This window comes from Macrobrachium rosenbergii, chromosome 12 (genome assembly GCF_040412425.1).
Source record: "Macrobrachium rosenbergii isolate ZJJX-2024 chromosome 12, ASM4041242v1, whole genome shotgun sequence".
Classification (NCBI taxonomy): domain Eukaryota; kingdom Metazoa; phylum Arthropoda; class Malacostraca; order Decapoda; family Palaemonidae; genus Macrobrachium; species Macrobrachium rosenbergii.
The window spans coordinates 111,899,353-111,916,852 of NC_089752.1; the positions used below are offsets into that span (position 1 = coordinate 111,899,353).

A 17,500-nucleotide genomic window follows, 5' to 3' on the forward strand; every position below is an offset into this window, starting at 1 on the left:
ACTGTCAAGCCCCGAATTCTCTTGTACACGAGATCACGTAAGGAAATAAAAATATGACATCAACAACAAAGGTTTCAGAATCATAGGAAGGGCTCCGAATGACCACCAACTAGCAATATTGGAATCACTTCTCATTACGCAGCTTATTCTCCAACTAAACGCTCAGTCCTCGTCAACGCCTTCATAACTCCCGTGAATTTCTTGGGGTCGAACCGGACCCTGATTGTCACTCTGTCTTGGTCTTCAGCACTCTTTGGTAAACTTTATTCCTTCCTATCGTACTTCAGTTTTTGTAGTTTTATGTTAAAACTTTTCTGTTTTTAACCTGTCTGTTTTTAATGTTTGTTCTTTTATTCTATAGCTTTGAAAATGCGACTGATAAGTCTTGAAACGTCAGTTGAATAAAGTACTTGGAAAGGAATGAGTTGTCCTTTCCCCCCATGCTTGCCGCTAGTCTACTGGGTTTTATAGCAGCCGACTTCAACTTCGCTATATATATATATTGTGTATATCATATATATTATATATATATATTCATATATATATATGTATGCAATCTAGTTGTGTCGGTATTTTTATCGTGAATATGACAAAGAGCAAGGATGGACTGGGCCTTGCGTATTTTGACTGAAACTGTTTGCCCAATAAAAGTCATTTAAAGAAAATCCAGGTTGTTAGAGTTAATTATGTAATTCCGCGTTATACATAATGCTAAACGTACTTTTAAAACCTAATGTGTATTCTGCACAAGGGCGTACAGCATAGGCCTGCATTTGAACGTTTGTGTACTTACTCCATCTTGCTGAGAAATAACAAGATGGTGTTACGACGAATTGGCTAGTTTCATTCTTAGCTCACATATATTTAGAGTCCTCTGTTTATTTTACTGTGGTTAACAGAAACAAAATTGAAGAGGAGTTTTCATCAACTAGTATATATATATATATATATATATATATATATATATATATATATATATATATATATATATATATATATATATATATATATATATATATATATATATATATATATAACTATATATATATATATATATATATAATGTCACGATAATATCAAGTACCTGGTTATTACACAACTAATCTCAAAATTCAAAAATATACCTCACTTCAGCCAGATACCTGAACTCTCATAACATTATTTATTACATTCCCAGATATAAAGGTAACAGTGATCCCTTAGGAAAAACTTATTTATTACTTGAAAAAATCAAACTAAGTCTATCAGAATATGTGTGAATATCAAAAATTAAACTAGAAATGTTCTGAGTAGAAGGGCATCCTCCATCAAAAAAACATGTTTCCCTGGTCTTGTTCACTTGGCAAAATAAAGAACAGAACATGTTTATCACTTTGCCTTACACACACAATCAATCCTATTCATAGTGATCAATAAATGAAACACTGTTTTTCTAAAACTGTTAAATACAAAAATTTATTTTCAGATTCAAAGTTTATAACTAGAATTCACAATTAATTAGAATTCACAATCTGAAAAATTTACTATTAGTTGAAAATAACAGAACACTCAATGAATTCTTGAATTAAATTATGAAAAAAAAACTAATTCACAAAAACTTTATCAGGAATTTAAATTATTCAAACAAAATTTAAACTATGAAATTACTCAAGATTTAAAAGAAAATCTAAATAAATGAAAATCGTATGCAATGTTAATTAAAGTATGCAATGTTAAATTAAGTATGCAGTATTTAAATTAAGTGCGTGTTAAATTGCAAAATATTTACAATGCTATGTAAATAAATGTTTACATCTAAACATAAAAAAATGTGAAATATAAAAGAAATTGTAAATAGAAAAACACACAAAACACACAAGATTTATCAATAAATGAGTTCACTTGTTCAAAATTTCCTAACTTATCATACCATGGTATCAATAGTAAAATTTCGTTACCTTACACAACTTGTGAAAAACCTCTTAGCAAATCACTTGCTGCGGCTGCGTTGCACAATACACACTTTTTACGCGCCGTTACGAACTAAAATAACTGCTAAATTCAGATCTCAAAGTTAATCATTAGAAGTGATACAAAAATTTACGTTAAAGTAATCTCTTCTAATTAGGAATGAGAGAGAGAGAGATGGAAACAAATCGACTGAGTCACAAAGTAGAATGAAAAGATTTTAGGATTCCAATGTCACGATGACTCAATTACATGATGTCACTAAAGCATTTTGGGTACGAGATACAAAAGTTCTAGAAGCAGGAAGGTGACGTCATTAAAGCGTTTTGGGTGCGAGATACAATGGAGAAGCTTCTAGCCCATTCCTGTCCAATTGACGTAATATTACGCAACAACCCCCTAGCCCGCTTCTTTTCTGACTGACGTAATTTTACGTAAAATTTACCGACATTTTTCGTACGTGTGGTAGTGGTAATTTTTATTTCCGGACAGTTGGTGGTTTTCCATGAGTTAAAGCATACGCTGGATATGTAACTCAGGCATCGGCCGCCAGGCAAGCAGTCCCTATACTGCGCATGCGCAATTCCCCGGCATAGTAAATTTCTCACAATGAAATCAGCTGATCCTACCACGTTTCTCTCTCGTATCTTACATTTCTCACCGTATGCCTGGCGGCGCGCTCTGTTTCTTACCCACTTTTCTATCAATTTTTCACCAACTGGACTTATTCGTTTTTCATTGTTTTATGTAATCGATATTTGAGAAATTTTCTTGGCTTTCTCATAAAAAATAAATTCATTCGCCTATATTTATAGTTTTGGGCTACAGACAATAATGTTGACAGCAGTAACTTTTTTCGTTTTGATCAATTATAACGTCAAAAATGAAACTATTGCCGTTACCAAAGCCGTTTTCTTGACTTCCACTTTATTCTTCAACTTTCCCTCTCACTTTTTCGTATATTTACAAAGTAATTTCTATGAAAAATAGCAAGATAGGCTCTTCAAAAAAATTTTCTTGATAGTTCTCACCACATAAACTATTATAGGTATATTTCTCACCCTGTTTTCTATCAATTTTTCACCAACTGGACTTATTCGTTTTCATTGTTTTATATGTGTCAATGGCCCAGGAATTTTATTGTTTCTCATAAATTATTCATTCGCCTAACTGTTATAGCTTTGAGCTACGAACGATAATGTTGACAACAGTATTTTTTCGTTTCAATCAATTTATAACGTCAAAATGAAACTGTTCCGTTACCAAACAATTTTTCTTGACTCTCACTTTATTCTACAACTATTCCTCTACATTTTCGTATATTTACAAAGTAATTTCTATGAAAAATAACCGAGATAGGGCTCTTCAAAAAAAACATTTTTCTAGCAATAATTCTCACCATACGCCGGGCAAATCGCTCTGTTTCTGTACCTCTTTTTCTATCAATTTTTCACCAACTAGGACTTATTCGTTTTCATTGTTTTAGATATCAATATTTAGAGAATTTTGTTGGCTTTCTCATACAAAATAATCCATTCGCCTAACTGTATGGCTTTTGAGCTACGAACGATAATAATGACAGTAACATTATTTCGTTTCAATCAATTATAACACTTAAAATGGAAACTGTTGCGTTACCAAAGCCATTTTCTTGACTCACATTATTCTTCAACTTTTCCTCATTTTCGTATATTTACAAAGTAATTTCTATGAAAAATAACCACCATAGGCTCTTTAAAAGCCTTTTTCTATGATAATTCTCATATCACATAAATGACTGCTCTGTTTCTTGCCTTTCTATCAATTTTTCACCAGCTGGACTTATTCGTTTTCCATTCTTTTTTATATGTCGATGTTAGAAAATTTTGTTGGCTTTCTCTTAAAAAAATAATTCATTCGCCTGACATTCATAGTTTTGGGTTACGAGCAGAAAATATAAAAATAAGTAAAGATTTTTTCGTGAAATAACTAATTTTTGTATTTAGAAAGCTGGGACTCTTATTCTGACTATTCCACCATAAAATATAAACATTTAGAAAAAAAGGACAGCAAAATGAACGTTTATTTGCCATAAAATTTTATTTTTGCTGAATTTTTGAAATAATTATTTTCACTGTCAGGCGCTCCCAGACACATCGGGGCTCATGCGCCCTCATTCATATGATAACTGTACAGATATGAAAGGGCTAGAAGAAAGTTACGTCATCCCAGCAAAACGTTTTGAATGCAATCTTACAAAACATGACGTAATTGATCAGGACATGTATTCTTTCTCTCCAAGTGGCATACGTGACTCGAACAACGCATGTAACAACATGAAATCACTCGTCTTGAGCCCGTATGGGACGAATCACTGATGACAACTGAAATGAAACAAGCCTGGTGGACACACACACGTGTTCACATACTACGCTTTTATCAAGAAAGATATTCGTTCTAAATTACGTTACTATTAAAATTGTATTATTAATTCTAATTACGCTATCAAATTATCATTAGTTCTTTTGAGATCTGATGCCATTAAACATGACACTTCAATAATCATTATCATTAAACATAACTTACTATGAAAAAAGTAAATATCATCAAAGTATTGGAGGATACACGTATTACAAGGCAACATCATGAATATATATATATATATATATATATATATATATATATATATACTCTTATATATGTATATATATATATATAATTAAGCTGAAGTTATTAAGCAAAATGCATAAAAATACAGCAATTAAGGAAAGCAAGACCTGATCTATTAAAACAGTTCTACCGTGTAGCAGCACCGAGAGAGGTATCTCATTGTTGTCTCTCAGAAAATGAAACGGGAGGGTGATGGGGAAGCAAGATAAATATTAGGTGAGGTGAGGACGGAAATGTACGGAAAGGGTGAACTCAACCTACAGGGGCTTTTCCGTTTAAATTACCTACCCGTAATGTTTCAAATGTAATTTTCACCTACACCACGTTTAGGGTAGGATCTAGTCTAACGGTTCCTGGTATTAGCGATTTCTACACTTAGGTATCCCCACGCCTGCCACTACGCATGACGGTTGAAGCTCTCAGATGGTGCCATTCTCTCACGCACCATCCAATGTCGTAATGTCATTTCTATTTTCTCTGCCGGCAAGTCAGGAGGTTTGTAATCGATCGTCTTCGTGAGTCTTTTGTGTACGTGTGATTTATAGTTCTTTGCAGCCATTTCGTCAATGACTGCTAAACGCAATCAGCTGGCATTTTATGGATATCAGTACTCCCATAGGCTATGCATCAGAGCCCCTCCTATTTACCCTAGTAGTGCTCCGTATCGTTAAGATTCTTACCCTGGTGCATCGATTCCGCCCTGCACAACGAATTTTGCAAATGACTTTATCCACCGTAATTCTTGTTCATTGATATGAGCTAACATTTCAGATTTTTGAAATGTAAGAGAGAGAGAGAGAGAGAGAGAGTTATGTACGCACAATAATAATAAATATTTTGTAGAGCAAAAACGTCGTTGTTGGTAAAACGATTACAGTCCGTTAGTCCGAAGGCCCGATAGTCCGAAGGTCCGATAGTCGTAGGTTGGTATTATTATGGGTGTTTACTGGTTACAATTTTGCCGTATTAGCTATGAAGGGGTGGGGGGCTGATTACAGTCCGTCGGGCCTTCGGACTATAGGGCGGTCACCGGTAAAACTGCGTTTTGTCGCGTTGCAATGAAAATTTTAATGTTATTAAAACAAGTGGTGTTTATTATTAAGGAAACAATCTCAGGTTTAATGTGTTTCATATAGTGAGGAAATGTTTTCGAATGCAAAATTCGTCGACATTGAGACTAATCTCATTCGAATGTTATAATCCACTTAAAAATAAAAAAAGCGAATTATGAATGTATTTACTCTGAAAAACAGAGCGTTCATGAGAACAGAAAAAAAAGTGTTTAATTTATAGTCGGCTTAAGTCGTCCTATTTCGTTAAGTGCAGCAAACCCATACACGAACATTTACGTTTTTGTCTTAGTGTCAATCGAAGTTTTTTTTTTTTTGAAGAAAAACGTGTATAGAACGCAGTAATGTGTTTCAGAAGCGTAATCAACAAACCATTTTTTTTATGTGATTGCCAAAGCATCCTATTTTACTGTGTGGCCCATCATTGTGCCTTTTTAGCGTTTTTCGGCTGTAATAATATTAATGTGCTCTTACTCATATACTTAGTATACAGCTACTCTAACTCCTGTGAGTCATATTTTTATTGTAATTTACGTTACGCTGAATAAAGCAGCATCAGAGTAAAAACGAATATTTTTCATTTTCAGTTTATCCAGGAACAAAGTTTTGTCACAATGACGTTGAATTCAGTACAGAATACTGACACATGAATTTTTTTAATAAGGGTGGCGGGGTCATCTGAAAGGCATGGCAGGGGCGTGTCGAGCTAAAAAAGGTTGCGAACCACTGACCTAGTCGTTAGAGAATGCTGAGAATTGCGTGTTTTTTTCAAATATGTGCTGTAATTTGTTCCAGTTTACTTCGTTATGTATTTACATTACAACCTTCTCAATGAAATACCGTTTATGTGAAACTCACTTTAAGGTGTTGGCTTCGACGACCCCGCTATTTACTTTTGAACTTACGAACACATTTTTTTTTTTTCAGTCTCAACTTGACAGCATTATTAAAAGACTTAACGTATATTCGAGGGAGATATTTGGATTTTCAAGTAACCCTCATCTGGATCACCAGTTAGCTTCAAGAAATAAAACGGTGCTATTTGGACATGTTACATTCAACCTATCGTCATTCAAGTTATAATTTCTTGGATAGCATTTTTGAGATAAATACAGTAGGCTGGGAGTATCGGAATCCGTCGGTAGTTGGTCATTATATTATCATTGCATTTTTAACTCTTATATCCCGAACTTATAATTAATGGCATTAATTAAAATCGTACCAAAATATAGCCATGATAACGAATATTAAATGTATTTTAAAATTACTTGAAACGCAACAGATTTTACACGAAAAAACTGCAGAATAAAAGTAAATATACAAAGGATAGAATTGGCTCAAACTGACCATGTAAGCCATTGCAGTCACTTTTCAGTAACATTGAAGGTGCTGAAATAAAAAGGGCACATATAGGCCTATACATGATCGCCTGCCATTGTTTTAGCACATAAAAACGCTTGTTATTTTTGTGCGTCATATGCTCAACGCGCTAGTGGTCACTGGCGCGTTGAACTTATGCATGACACTTACAAAAATAACGCAGTATATTGCCACAGTCATATATGCGTCTATAGTTTATAGTATAAGAGTATATGCCGGTGTGTGTATATTAACATATATATATATATATATATATATATATATATATATATATATATATATATATATATATATATATATATATATATGCTATATATATACTGTATATATATATTACACTTGCCGGCATAGGCCTATAACATATAAATTAGATACATATATGATGTTAGCGCAAATATACTGCGAATACTAACCGTTAAGCATATGATGCCAATATTGACAAGCGTCTTTATGTGTTAAAACAACGGCATGGGATTATGTGTAGGCCTAAATATGCCTTTTTTTTTATTTCAGCATCTTCAATACTACTGAAAAGTGACTGCAATGACTTACAGGGCCAGTTCAAGTCAATTTTACCCCCTTTTTTATTAACTTAGATTCTGCAGTTTTTCTGGTAAAACCTTTTGCGTTTCAAGTAATTTTAAACTGTCTCAGGAACCTCAAAACGTAAGCTTTCAAAAGGTAGGCAATTTTGAATACTTAACACCAATTCTAGGCGTCTAAACGTATAGGCTAGTCAAGAAAATACATTTAATGTTCGTCCTCATGGCCACATTTTGCGTACGATTTCAATTAATGCCATTAGTTATAAGTTCGGGATTAAGGGCAATGCTAATTATACTTTTTTTTTTTGATCTGGTGAAAATGCGCTTGGGAGTAGCTGGTAGCTTGATGATGATTGGCTGAATGTAACTCGTCCGAATGGCATAGCTATATTTCCTGAAATTACTTGGTGATCCAAATGAAGGCTTATCTGAACATCCAGACTTTTCCCTCGAATATATGTTGAGCCTTTTGATAACTGTCGAGTTGAGAGACTGAAGAAAAAAATGCGTTCCTAAGTTCAAAAGTTAATAGCGCGATCGCCGAAGCCAGCTTCTTGAAATGAGTGTCACATAAACAGTATTTCATTGAGAACGTTGTAATGTAAATACATGCTAACGCAAACTTGGAACAGAGTACGCTAAGTATTGAAGAGACACGCGATTCTCAACATTTCTAACGACTAGGTCAGTTCTGGCTACTATTTTCTGCAGCTTATTATTAGAAATTCATGTGCGTCAGTATTCTTGATTAAATTCAATGTCACTTGGGCAGAACGTTTTCCCTGGATAAACTGAAAATGAAAAATCTTTTCTCCATTTGCTGCTGCTTTGTCAGCGTGAAGTAAATACAATCAAACTATAACCAGCAGTAGTTAAAATTAGTTGTAAATATATGAGCAAGGGCATTATTACTACCCGAAACAAGCTAACAAAGTACGATGATGGAATACACTAACCTGTATATATATATATATATATATATATATATATATATATATATATATATATATATATATATATATATATATATATTTTATAATGCATATTAAATACTAATAATCATATACGTGTATGCAAGTATGTGTTTATATGAGAATATTTATATGTAATCAAATTAGTGAGAATATCAGTTCAATACTTTCTAAGCATAATAATCATCGTATTAAGCCAAAACGTTTCGAAACTTAATTTGTCATACCCACAACACCATGAAACAAAAATACTTAGGTCTGGCCAACGTAATGCTTTATAATTATTTTTGTCTTACTTTATATTATGTATGTCTATACGCATATATATATATGTGTGTGTGTGTGTGTGTGTGTGTGTGTGTGTGTGTGTGTGTGTGTGTGTGTGTTATGAATATAATGAAAATATTAATTTACTAAAATATAAGCGTGATAAACCCTCGCATTATACGTCAACTGAACTCAAAACATTTTGAAACTCAACTCTAAGAAATGAAAATACTTAGGCTTAGTCAAAGTAATGTTTTATCATTATTTTTTCCTACTATATATTATATATGTTTATACGTAGGCTACATTTAGCCTATATTTAGTAAGTATAATGAAAATATTAATTCAACACTTTCTACGCATTAGGTCAAGTGAACCCTAAACGTTTTGAAACTTCTTCTTCGACCGGATTCCACAATAAGCTGTAGGTCCCGTTGCTAGGTAACCAGTTGGTTCTTAGCCACGTAAAATAAATCCAATCCTTCCGGCCAGCCCTAGGAGAGCTGTTAATCAGTTCAGTGGTCTGGTTAAACAAAGGTATAGTTAACTTTTTTGTCAAATTTACAACACTAATAATTCAAAATACTTAGGTCTAGTCATCACAATACTTTATCATTATTCTTGTCTTACTACAGTATATAGTATGTATGTTTAAACGCATATTTATATGCAATGAATATAATGAAAATATTATTTTAATACTTTCTAAGCATAATAAATCCACTAGTGTATATACATTCAGTGAACCCAAATCGTTTCGGAACTTCATTTATCAAACCCACAACACTAAGAAATGAAATACTTAGGCCTAGTCAACGCAACGCTTTACTTTTATTCTTGTCGTTGTCAAACTATATAACCTAAAACATTCTTGAAAGTCGAAAAACACAAATTCAGTAATTTTTCACCTTCAAATCCCGAAAAATAAAGGGTATAAAATGTATAAAATACTCTCACGCTCAAGTTAAGTAGCCTACGGGTACTTACCAGTCCATCTGCACTGCCAACTTCGTGATGTAGCCTACTAGGGTAGGCTGGTACTTCTACCTAGAGTTGCTTATGTAGCCTAGTACTTTGCTTTCCTCTTCTTTGTCGTCATACAGCATAAATCACTTCCTGATTCGCGAGAAACACTCGAATGAATACGTTTAGGCCGCCAAATAAACTAAACGACGCGAAGACGTGCCAACACAAATGTTTTGGGGGAGCGATCGGGATCGTGTCAAGATTGGCGAACCCACTCGCAGCAGGGTTCGCTATTCTTGACAAGTTGATTATTGGGTTCGTTATTCTTTACGTGGGAATAATCGGGTTCGCTGGTATAGGCATGAACACTTCGGTACCAGACATTTGATCCCCACCCCAGGGGCTAGTACTAAATAATTTGATCACCCCAGGGGCTAGTAGTAAACAAGGCGAAATACATTTGACTCCAGGGGCTAGTACTAAATAAGGCGAAATACATTTGACTCCCAGGGGCTAGTACTAAACAAGGCGAAATACATTTGACTCCCAGGGGCTAGTACTAAACAAGGCGAAATACGTTTGACTCCCCAGGGGCTAGTACTAAACAAGGCGGAATACATTTGACTCCCCAGGGGCTAGTACTAAACAAGTCGAAATACATTTGACCCCCCCCAGGGGCTAGTGCTAAACAAGGCGAAATACATTTGACTCCCCAGGGCCTAGTACTAAACAAGGCTAAATACATTTGACCCGGGGCCTAGTGCTAAACAAGGCGAAATACATTTACCCCCCAGGGGCTAGTACTAAACACGGCGAAACAGTGTAGATGAATCACTGTTTCGCCGTGTTTAGTACTAGCCCTCGTGTGGAATTAGAGTTCAGAGCGGAAAGGGTTGGCCATTCCTTACATGGGGATCACTGGGTTCGCTAATCTCGACATGTTGGTGAACTTCACCTTTCAGACGACATATACGTTCATTTGGCGCTTTGCCGGCGTTTTAACACTCACTATAGAATAACACAACACACTCCCGCATTACGAGAAATACGTATAATGATACGAATCGGCTTCTAACGGCAAAAAAGAACGCAAAATGTGGCACACACGCGTTTCCTCGCACCGTCCCGCCAAAAAGATTCGGTTACACTACCCCTCCAAATCAAAACAAAAGCTATGGTGACGTTTCAAGGCCACCAAAGTTTTTAGTGGATCGCGCCGGCGGCGGCGGTCTGGCTGAGTCAGTTGCAATTGGAACGACTGTGGGTTTGACAAATGAAATTCCAGAACGTTTTGGGCTCGCTTGACGTATAATACGATCGTTTATTACGCTTGTAAAGTAATAACATTATTTTCATTATATACGTTATATATATACACATCGCTTATACACCTATTTTACGGCCAATTTTACGGCTAAACATGGTCAAGAAAACATATTATAAATACACACACAGATATATATATATATATATATATATATATATATATATATATATATATATACTCTGTATATAATATATATATATATATATATATATATATATATATATATATATATATATATATATATATATATATATATTAAATATAAGATGGTGTTAGGCCTATGTGCAAATACTTTCATAGATACTTATATGGCTGGTAGCAAAAATACTGCTAATATCACATAGTCATAGATGATGAACTTTTTTTTTTTTTCAAAACTATGGTACGTAGTTATGTTTAAATATGTCTTGTATTTCAACCATTGAAAAGTGACCAATAAATTTTAAGGTCAAAGTCAATTTTATTTTTTGTTCGTAAAATTCACTTAGATTTTGTCATTTTTTTCGTGTAAAACCCTTTGCTCTTAAAATTATGTTTTAAACAGTATTAGAAAGCTCATAGCACTAGCTTTAAAATGGTATTTTATAACAGGATTATGGTATGGAAGATCTGTGGGACTGTTGAATGATGACCCAAATTTAGTTACATTCATAAGAAATAGAATGTCAAAAACAAAAATATTAATATGTCATGCTTTCAACAATGACCTAAATAAGATATTTACAAAAGACTACCTGTATAATATAATATAGAGATAGGGATTGATAAAATGTGAAATTGAAAAGAAATACTATTGTATTATAAAGACTAGTTAATATTAAATATTATATACATATAAAAAGTCTATGTAGAAAAAGAATCCTAAATTAGGGAAAAAGTAAAATAAAAAAAAATGTATGTAAACATATTATATTCGTGTAAGTAGAAAAGTTATCATTGTAAAATTATGTAAATACTGTGAAACAACTGTAAAACTGCATTAATGTATTTTTCTAATAAAAGATAAAAAAAAAGCTTTCAAATGGTATGTGATTTTGGATGCTTCTATCCAATTTTACGGCTAAACATGTGAGCAAGAAAACATATTTAGTATTCTCTATCACGGCCATATTTCACGTACGATTTTAATCATAACTGCCAATTGTAAGTCCGGGGTATATGGATTAAAGCGTTATCTTCATGCGTTCGTCTCTCTTTGCTGGGCCAAGTGTATAGGTCTACACAACACTTTTTACTCCCTTTGACACCTTACCGCTCTTACGCGTGCTTCTGGGCAACGGGATTTCACTATATCCTCTTATATTATCTACAGTACATGTGTTTCACTACATTTCCTACCATAGCATTTCCCTTTGTTTTGATTTTATCTGTAAATAGTTTCCCCCAGAAAATACCGTTGATGGGTTTTTTCAGTATTTACCTAATTTTATTTGCGATTCAGGTTGGTAACAAATCTAATCTCTCTCTCTCTCTCTCTCTCTCTCTCTCTCTCTCTCTCTCTCTCTCTCTCTCTCTCTCTCTCTACTTATTTTATAACTCAACATTACAGTATTTCCTTTTCTGGCATTTATGTAATATCTGTCTACGTTAAGTTGATCAGAAACTGCAGAAATGATCCGATTGTCAGTGTGTCTCAGTAGTCTGATCCTCTGCAATTTTTGACATCGAAGAAGGTTTATTTATTTATTTATCTACACATTTATTTATATATTTGTTTGTCTGTTTATCTATTTGTTGTATGACTGCTCGTTTTACGGATATTTTTATGGGAATATAGTTCCTCCTTTCAGCGTGTTATCCATATTTCTGAAGGACGTCAGACTTTGTTTCTTTTTCTTGTCCCGCCCATTTCGACTGTGCAGTCCCCTAACTAGGCCAGACGCATTCCCTTTTGGTCTGGTTCGTTGCACTGACGACGCATATATGGGATGCTGGGCTATTTTATGAATGCCCAAACTTCTAGTTGGGTCTCGTTACAATATTCTCGACCACGTCAACCAACAGATCAGTATCATGACGTTATTCCTTTTGGCGCCACCTCCAAGGAGACTTTTGTTCTTCCGGTTCTTACTGATTTCCTGCGGTGCTCTTTTACGTAAACTGTTTATTTCTGAAAATATACTATCGTTATGTAGAATATCATGGCCTTGCCGGGTAAAAATATTCCATCTAGCAAGTTTTCAGAGAACTCTCCCATTTTGCAGATTCGAAGTTTAAAGCGTTTTGAGACTAGCAACAGTATGTAGGCTCGTATGATAGAGTTCGAGATTCGGAAGAAGCATTTTTATCAATTTTATTTATCCTTTCAGATTATGGCCCGTGTAATTAAATACTTCCTGTTATTCTCTCGGTAATTTCAGGTTCGTCGACCATTCAGCATATTCATTCCTTTGCCCCGGTTAATATTTTGATTTTGAAGGGATAAATAATTTCTTGTTTTCAGTTCAATTTGTTTCAGTTTCAGAATTTTGTCAATGATGTATTTTTATATATCTTTTATATTTCAATTTTTTTACGTTATAAATCATATTAGTCAACTATTTCCTTCATATTCTCGGTTTCTATAGTTTGTGGACATTCGATTTTAATCGTTTCTTTCACTAATAAGTAATGATCTTCAATTTTGCTTTTGTACTTCTGTTTAGTTTTCTGTAAAAGAAAACTACTGTGCCGGCTATGTCTGTCCGTCAGCACTTTTTCTGTCAGCACTTTTTTCTTTCCGCACTTTTTCTGTCCGCCCTCAGATCTTAAAAACTACTGAGGCTAGAGGGCTGCAAATTGGTATGTTAATCATCCAACCTCCAGCCATCAAACATACCATAATCGTGCTTCTATCAACGATATAGGACAGGCCACCACCGGGCCGTGGTTAGTTTCATGGGTCGCGACTCATACAGCACTATACTGAGACCACCGAAAGATAGATCTATTTTCGGTGGCCTTGATTATACGCCGTAGCGACTGTACAGAAAACTCGATTGCGCCGAAGAAACTTCGGTGCATTTTTAACTTTTTTTTTTTTTAATCTTTCCAGATTTAAAGTTGCTCAGGTAACTGTTTCTACGCATTGCCCTTATGATTTCAATGTTATATGCTTCAGCAAAATGGCTCTGAATCATGTCGTTTAACCCTCAAATTTACTGGCACTTGCTCTGTCCTCATTTTGATAGTTCCCTTTCCCTTTCATTCATCTGTTCTCTCTTTTCCGCTTCTAAAACCTTACCGGTTTTAGTTTCCAGTCATTACCTTAATCATTTTAATGCAGCATCCGGTCAGTGGTTTGCAGTGATTAACAATACCCTTTGCCTCTCCTCTTCCAGTAACTGTGGTTTTGGAGCGATGGAGCATCACTCTGACGGGCGCCGGGGCCGGTGGAACCTGAAGGGTCGTAGTCACCACGAAGTTATCAAATTGGTAATAGCGAAAATCGAATCAGAGCTCAGCGCTCGGAACAGCTCGTGGTGCGCCGCCCCCAGAAAGAGGCTGCTGTTTGCAAAGGGGTTGCCCATGAATTGCTTCGACAAGCTAGACTGGATCTTGAGGCTGGCCAAAAGGCATAGCGAATTCGAAGTGCTCTGCAAGATGAAGTTCTCCAGAATTTACGTGACTGTCAAGGACGGGCCAGCCGTTGAATACTTGACGACGGTGGGGTTCGACGGCCTCACTTTGCGATACCCGGAGGTGAAGGACACACGGTCGAAGGTCATTATATTTGACATTCCTCTGACCGTCAAACCGAAAACTTTGCTTCAAGATGACCGCTTTATCTGGGTCAGGCGCAGGAAGGCTAGAGTAGGCCGATACATCCGGCACAAACCCGAGGTCATTGCTATGATGAGGGGGGAAGCTCCCCCAAGTGTATTTGTGCCAGGCATCGGCTTTAGGAATGTGGCTCTTTACAGAGAAGATCCCTTCGTCTGTTACAAGTGCAGCATATTGGGACTTATGTCCCCAGAGGGTACATCGCGATGCAGATACTGCGGTTCCGCCCACGACTCCAGTGAGTGTAGCACACAGACAGAGAACGGAGTTCCCGTTCCACCTCGGTGCTGCTACTGTGAACAAGAACATGGCGTCAACTCGGCACTGTGTGCAAACCGGCCCTCGGAGGAAGGACTGATGTGTGCTCCTTCAACTTCGCAGGCGGATACTATCGGCCTGCCCTACCATCGTGAAGGAGCTGACGAAGACGAAGGTTCTGGGGAAGAAATGCCCCGAAGTGCAGGGGCAGAAGGAGGACCATGTTGTTCTAAGGATCACAAAGATGAGAAGGTAGCACGTAGGTTGAATTTTGACTAAACGAAGGCAGCAGAGCTTTGTGAGGTGGGATACTATTCCAAATACAACTGAGAGTGGCAGAGATTATGTTAATTGACGTGAAAAGACCGTGAAAGTTATGTTCAGCTATTTTGGGGGGGAAAGGCAATAAAGAATCCGTGATGAGTGGCTTACTGATAAGAAATATGAAACAAGAGTTTTTTTTTTTTTTGGTAAATATGGCGGGAATCCTAAGTAAGATCTTCAGATGTGAGCGAGAAATGGAAGACATTTGTGACAGTTTAATTTTCTAGAAGTTTGAGATTAACCGATTCCATATAAGCTGGGTTTTTATAGATGATAATTCTTCATTCAGTCATGACGGAAATAGTGATGAAGTGAAGGGTATACGTACGCCGCCAGTGTTTCGAGCTGAAATGCTGAAATGGATTCCTCTCGATATTTTGTCGCGAAAAACTTTTGATTCCTTGATACGAATTCCTTAATATGAATCAGTCTTGTGGTTCAGATTTCTGCTAAACAAGAAAATAACATTAATTGAGCGTTAGTTGAGTCTTCCAAGTATACTGCGTTTTGTTAAATAAGGAATTTCCTGAGATGACTGTGACCCCTCTATTTGACTTACTGCTAAAATCCTCAACTTAAAGAAATTTACTCTGCCATCCAAACCCACTTTGCCAAGGCTAATTCTCTATCTTCCTTTGTCATTTGGAACACCAATATACGTAGATCCCATTTAGCTCTATCAAAAAGAGAAATGTTCAAAACCATGTAAAGTGCTTTTTGGTATTATCTTGTAAGAGAATGACGTGAGAGAGGTTTATCATATTCACTTCTCTCACCGGGCACCTACACAGTACAAAGTTAAGACTAGGTTACAGTACAAAAGGCCAGAGCAGTAGTGCAAAGGTTCAGGGACCTGAATCATTGATCTAAAAACCACCACCACTGTTGCCATCACTTGTACTAAATGTTTTAGTTCATGTTGGTGGGATGATGAGGTGAATTGGTATCACTGACTGTCTGGAAATGTTTTGTTTAATTTTAAGGTAGTATTAGGATGAAAAAATACAAAAAAAAAATTCTTTTAGTATTAGTGTTGTGCCAAACTGATTCAGTCTATTTACAAAGGGACCATATTCCCATCATAATGTGTTTTTAAATCGATGTAAAATCATCAGAAATTCTTACTTTCATTAACATCATTATAGTAGGAACAGTAAACAAAAATTTTGTATTGTGCGAAGAAAAATTATTTCATGTATCTTGCTGCTTAGAAAGGTTTACCTATACATTTCTTATCTCTAGGAGAATTGTACAAAATAAATATGGATTTTTTTTTCATAACTATTTGTAATCATTATAATTTTTTTTGAAAGATACGTCGGTCCCTAAATTTCATTGATTGCTTGATTCAATTTATTTTAGAGAAATAAAGGAAAATGACATTAAATGTGCCACCTATAATTTTAAAGATTTGTATTAGATTTTCCTGTTGATGAATATTAGTTCAAATTGTTTGGCATCCATTATTAAGATTTCTTCAAGCTTTGTAAGAATAAAAATTGGTGTAGTAAGATTGAAATTGTAACTGCTTTGAAATAAACTTGTCCACCTATTTCGAGTTTTTTGTCTGTTATCCAAATATCATTCATTTACGGTCATTATTTTCTTGTGTACGTCATGTGAAATGGAACCCGCTGACATGTGGAAACCCACTGGCATACGGACAATCTTCTTTATCACAAAAGATGCAAATACTTAATTAAGAATTTCACGTGAATGAAATTACAAGTATAGGCTAAACAAAGATTCATTTGTATCAAACGAATACAGTCTGTATACTAATGTTTTAAGAAAACACAGAGGGAAGACAAATGTTTTACTGGGAATATCTGTCTTGTGGACATTGGTTTTAAGGTACTGGAGAAAAGGATTTTTTTTGTCAGCTAGAAAGAAGTTAAATAATGTTTGCATCAAGTAATGTGGGAACTACCAATGTGTTTACATTGCCTTTTTAAAAGGCATATGACTGAAAAGCCATGAATATATATACATATATATATATGTATTTATAAATATAAAGAATATATAAATGAT

At 35.2% G+C, this 17,500-nt stretch overlaps 4 protein-coding genes across 5 annotated transcripts in view; 3 read left to right on the top strand and 1 right to left on the bottom strand.

The window, feature by feature from the left end:
• The window catches only part of Hdc (histidine decarboxylase), a 291,191-nt gene extending 280,243 nt beyond the window's left edge, over positions 1 to 10,948 (bottom strand). For both annotated transcript variants that reach the window (XR_010854712.1, XM_067112750.1), the window contains exons 1-2: positions 10,903 to 10,948; positions 9,817 to 9,945 (exon numbers count right to left, since the gene is read on the bottom strand). The gene's annotated coding sequence lies outside the window, so the exon portion shown is untranslated. The remainder of the gene's footprint in view (positions 1 to 9,816; positions 9,946 to 10,902) is intronic.
• Positions 1 to 17,011, top strand: part of LOC136843883 (uncharacterized) — a 102,869-nt gene extending 85,858 nt beyond the window's left edge. Inside the window, exon 2 of the mRNA XM_067112758.1 lies at positions 14,443 to 17,011. Within this exon, the coding sequence (XP_066968859.1) occupies positions 14,462 to 15,421 (960 nt within the window). The 5' untranslated portion in view covers positions 14,443 to 14,461 and the 3' untranslated portion in view covers positions 15,422 to 17,011. The remainder of the gene's footprint in view (positions 1 to 14,442) is intronic.
• The window catches only part of LOC136843881 (uncharacterized), a 163,673-nt gene that overhangs the window by 87,264 nt on the left and 58,909 nt on the right, over positions 1 to 17,500 (top strand). The window lies entirely within an intron of this gene.
• The window catches only part of LOC136843882 (uncharacterized), a 120,860-nt gene that overhangs the window by 65,554 nt on the left and 37,806 nt on the right, over positions 1 to 17,500 (top strand). The gene's annotated exons all lie outside the window — the stretch shown is intronic.